Source organism: Brassica oleracea, chromosome C2 (genome assembly GCF_000695525.1).
Source record: "Brassica oleracea var. oleracea cultivar TO1000 chromosome C2, BOL, whole genome shotgun sequence".
In the NCBI taxonomy this organism is placed as follows: domain Eukaryota; kingdom Viridiplantae; phylum Streptophyta; class Magnoliopsida; order Brassicales; family Brassicaceae; genus Brassica; species Brassica oleracea.
This window is the reverse complement of record NC_027749.1, coordinates 7,511,596-7,514,844: the sequence shown is the minus strand read 5'-3', so window position 1 is coordinate 7,514,844 and position 3,249 is coordinate 7,511,596. Positions and strand designations below refer to the sequence as shown.

Genomic DNA, 3,249 nt, shown 5'->3' with positions numbered 1-3,249 from the left:
TTGAGGCGAAGTAGAGGCGCCGCCGTTACATACATTATTCCTTCAAAGGGGCAACGTCCTTGGTCGCCTCCAATTGGCTACCGGTGTGTCTACGAATCCTATTTTGGAGACCATATGAAACTCTGGTTTCCGATTCCCCGACAGATCACGTCTTACGCATTTCGTCGAGACATTACAATCTGTCAGTTGCTTAATGGGTCGCTGTGCATTGCGGTTATGCTGATGGTGATGGCAGCGGATATAAACGTCTCAATGAGCGTGAGAGTGTTCAAAGAGTTAACTTTCACGAAGGCGGAGCCGCATGGGATATTCTCAGTGGAGATGCGTTCGAGCTACAACGTCTTGGCTGGGCATCCGAACAAGACGAAAGACTGGCATCACTCATATTTTTATATCAAGTCCGACGAGCATGCCTTCTCGGAACCTCCTGGGGACGACTATCGCGTGCTATGGAACAAAACGCTCGGTAGATATTTTTTGTTGTTGTCATGTCCTATTCGGGTATTCTTAATCGCGTGTTTCTTGTTGTTGTAGTTCGCCATCCTAATACGATCGCATACCCGGAGAAATTCTTCGAGAGTGCCCGGGCAATCGCGGCTCACAGCCATCTCCGTTGGCCCGATCTTAGTCGAGAGTTGATAAGCCGCCAAGAAGCTCAGATTGCCAGAGGTGAGTTCGTTGGTCTTTCACCGAGAAGTTTTTTATCAACAACTTATCTGCGCCGTCCCTATGTTTTTGTTGACCATTTAGTCTCCTCCTCTCTCTTTTGCAGTTGATTGGGAGTCGAGACTTCCCGTTGTACTCGGGCCCCGTAACGACGCCTGTCCCTTTTTACTCAAAAACAGCAGAAGCTACTAGACGAAGCTAGAAAAATGGACGGAGTTCCTGATCTGAGCGCGTTATTGAAGGGGAAACTGCAATTGCTTTCGAAGAAGTCAACTCCCGCTAACGTGCAAGCGTCGACCAGCTCTGACGGTGACCGGGCTTCCAAGGAAGGAGCACCCGATTTAGTTGACGAGGGCATTGGGACGGAGCCTCCTACCTCGAGTCCCAAAAAGAAGAAGAAAAAGAGTAGGAAATCCAAGAGGAGAGCAACCGAAGAGCTTCCTCTTGAAGAGATCGCTTCTCTCGACGAAACCTCTGAGGATTTGGAGGCAAGGAAGAGAAAAAGAGGAAGGAAGAGGCCTTAAAAAGAGGTTACTTCCTCTGTTGATCACGGAGAAGCGCCGCGGCGCTGCAGAGGATCCTGTCGAGATAAACCCGTCCGAGGGGGTGTCTGAGGATTGTCCCAGAAAGAAGAAGAGGTCCATCAAAGCAGAGCCGCGTCCTTCTGATGTGGAGGCGGCCCTAGTCGAAGTCGTCACGAGAGATGGCGTTTCTCCTGAAACCCCTCCAGAGAAGAGAAAGGTCTCAACGCAAGGGAGTGATCCTGTTACGAGCGAGAGGTCTGCTCCTGATCCGTCTGCGAGAAAAAGCTCTCGTTCTGAAGGTTCTATCGTGAAGAGGGGGAGGATCGAGTTCCCTGATCGCGCCGAGTTTTCCTACGATCAGACAACTCCCCTAATCCTTAATCCTCTTAGGTTCACGGTGGGACGAAGGAGATGCTGCAGTTGGAAGACCTTTACTTCAAGAGCGAGTACATCGATGCTGCTTCCTCTAGAGCACGGGTAACTGCGGTTAGCTTTCTCCTTTTATTTCCTTCTTTGATTTATCGGGCTCATCCATCTCACGTGATCTGTGTTTGTCGTTCTGCAGAGTGACGGGAGCATGAACTTACTCGTTGAGAAGTATGACAGTGCTCTGAAGCAGTGATCCAGTTGGGGTCTTCGGAGAAGCTTGCCCAGTCGAGGTTGAAGGCCATCGAGAGAGTAAGAGAGGAGCATAAGAAGGCTAATGAGAGGGCTGCGAAGGAGAAAGACATTCTTCGAGTGAAGTTCGAAGAGCTGGAGGGTAAGCTCAAATCTGCCGGAGCGGCGAGGAAAGAGCTTACCCGAGAGAACACTCATCTGGAGCAAGCGACCATTAACCTAGAGAAGGAGAAGGCCGAGCTACTCGAAGAGAGGGATGCTGCGGTAGAGAAGTTGATCAGAGAAAGGCAGCGCTTGAGGGCCTCTCGGAGTTTGGAGGTTACTCGTGAGAGAGAAAGAGTCGAAGCCGCCATGATTGATAAGGCCAATCACTGCTTTGTTCGCGTGCGCGACCACTTTACTCGCTTGGAGGCCCTTGGGAAAGCGAAGAACCTGTACGGAGGCTTCGGGAACGAAGAAGTGCCTCAAGATGATAAGGGCAAGCGGGACGGAGATCCCGCAAGAGATGATCGACATCTTCGCTGAGCAGGAGAAAATCTACGAGGCGGAGGCTACAAAACTTTGTGTTGGTCCGCTATCTGATAGCGACCTCACTCTTTCTCCGCTGGGACTCCCTTCTCGCTTCGTCGAGTACAGGTTTAGAGGGTCGTTTGATCCTTATGGTTTGAACGTAAATTTGATCAGACCGGAGACGGCTTCTCAGATTATTACCTCGCTCGAGATTACCGGGGAGCCAACAGAAGAGCCATTGGTTGATGTGACGTCGGTCCCCGCTGAGCACGTTGAGGTTCCGGAAGGAGGGGACCTTGGAGAGCATCCAGAGAACAAGAACCTGGAGGAGGTCCCCGGAAAGGACAACTTTGGGATAGGCAACACTCCGGTTCGAGAGGAAGAGACCGAGAACGTGGGCATCGAGGATCCTGTCCTCGTCTCGGATTCTTCTTCTGAAGGACGAGAAGACAGAGAAGAGGAAGACGATAGAGTCAAGGAGACGTCACCGTCACAGCCTATCGAGGAAGACCCGACTGCTGCCGCTACTGAAGACCCAGTCGGTCCTTCTGCTCTTGGGATGCCAGAGGAGGTCGGTCAAGATTCTGCGCCTTGACGCTTTGCTTGTGTCTCTTTTGTATTTTTTTGGCTTTCTTTTTTGGGTTTGTGGTCTTGATAGACCCTGTTGTTGTATCACTGGACGTATTTTTATTTTATATGTAAGTCACTGTTTTCAAGCAGACTTTTAGATTTTACGGGTTGTTGTGTTCATTATCTGTATTTGCAACTTGTCTAAGTAAATTTCAGTTATCTTTAGAGTCTCGCGATATGTTCGACTAGAAACAATAGATTCTTCACCTTTGGCTTTTGGCTTTTGCAAATAGATAGCGACACAACCCGCTAAGGAACTATGTTCAGTTCTTGTCGTGTTTCGATTGAGATAACGTCTAGA

At 49.8% G+C, this 3,249-nt stretch overlaps 1 protein-coding gene across 1 annotated transcript; it reads left to right on the top strand.

The window, feature by feature from the left end:
* Positions 1–872: 872 nt before the first annotated feature.
* On the top strand, positions 873–2,913 carry LOC106323331 (uncharacterized abhydrolase domain-containing protein DDB_G0269086-like). The gene is made up of 5 exons (XM_013761473.1): positions 873–1,154; positions 1,225–1,497; positions 1,581–1,667; positions 1,797–2,267; positions 2,338–2,913. The coding sequence occupies exons 1-5, from the start codon at positions 873–875 to the stop codon at positions 2,911–2,913; spliced, it is 1,689 nt and encodes a 562-aa protein (XP_013616927.1).
* Positions 2,914–3,249: the final 336 nt, after the last annotated feature.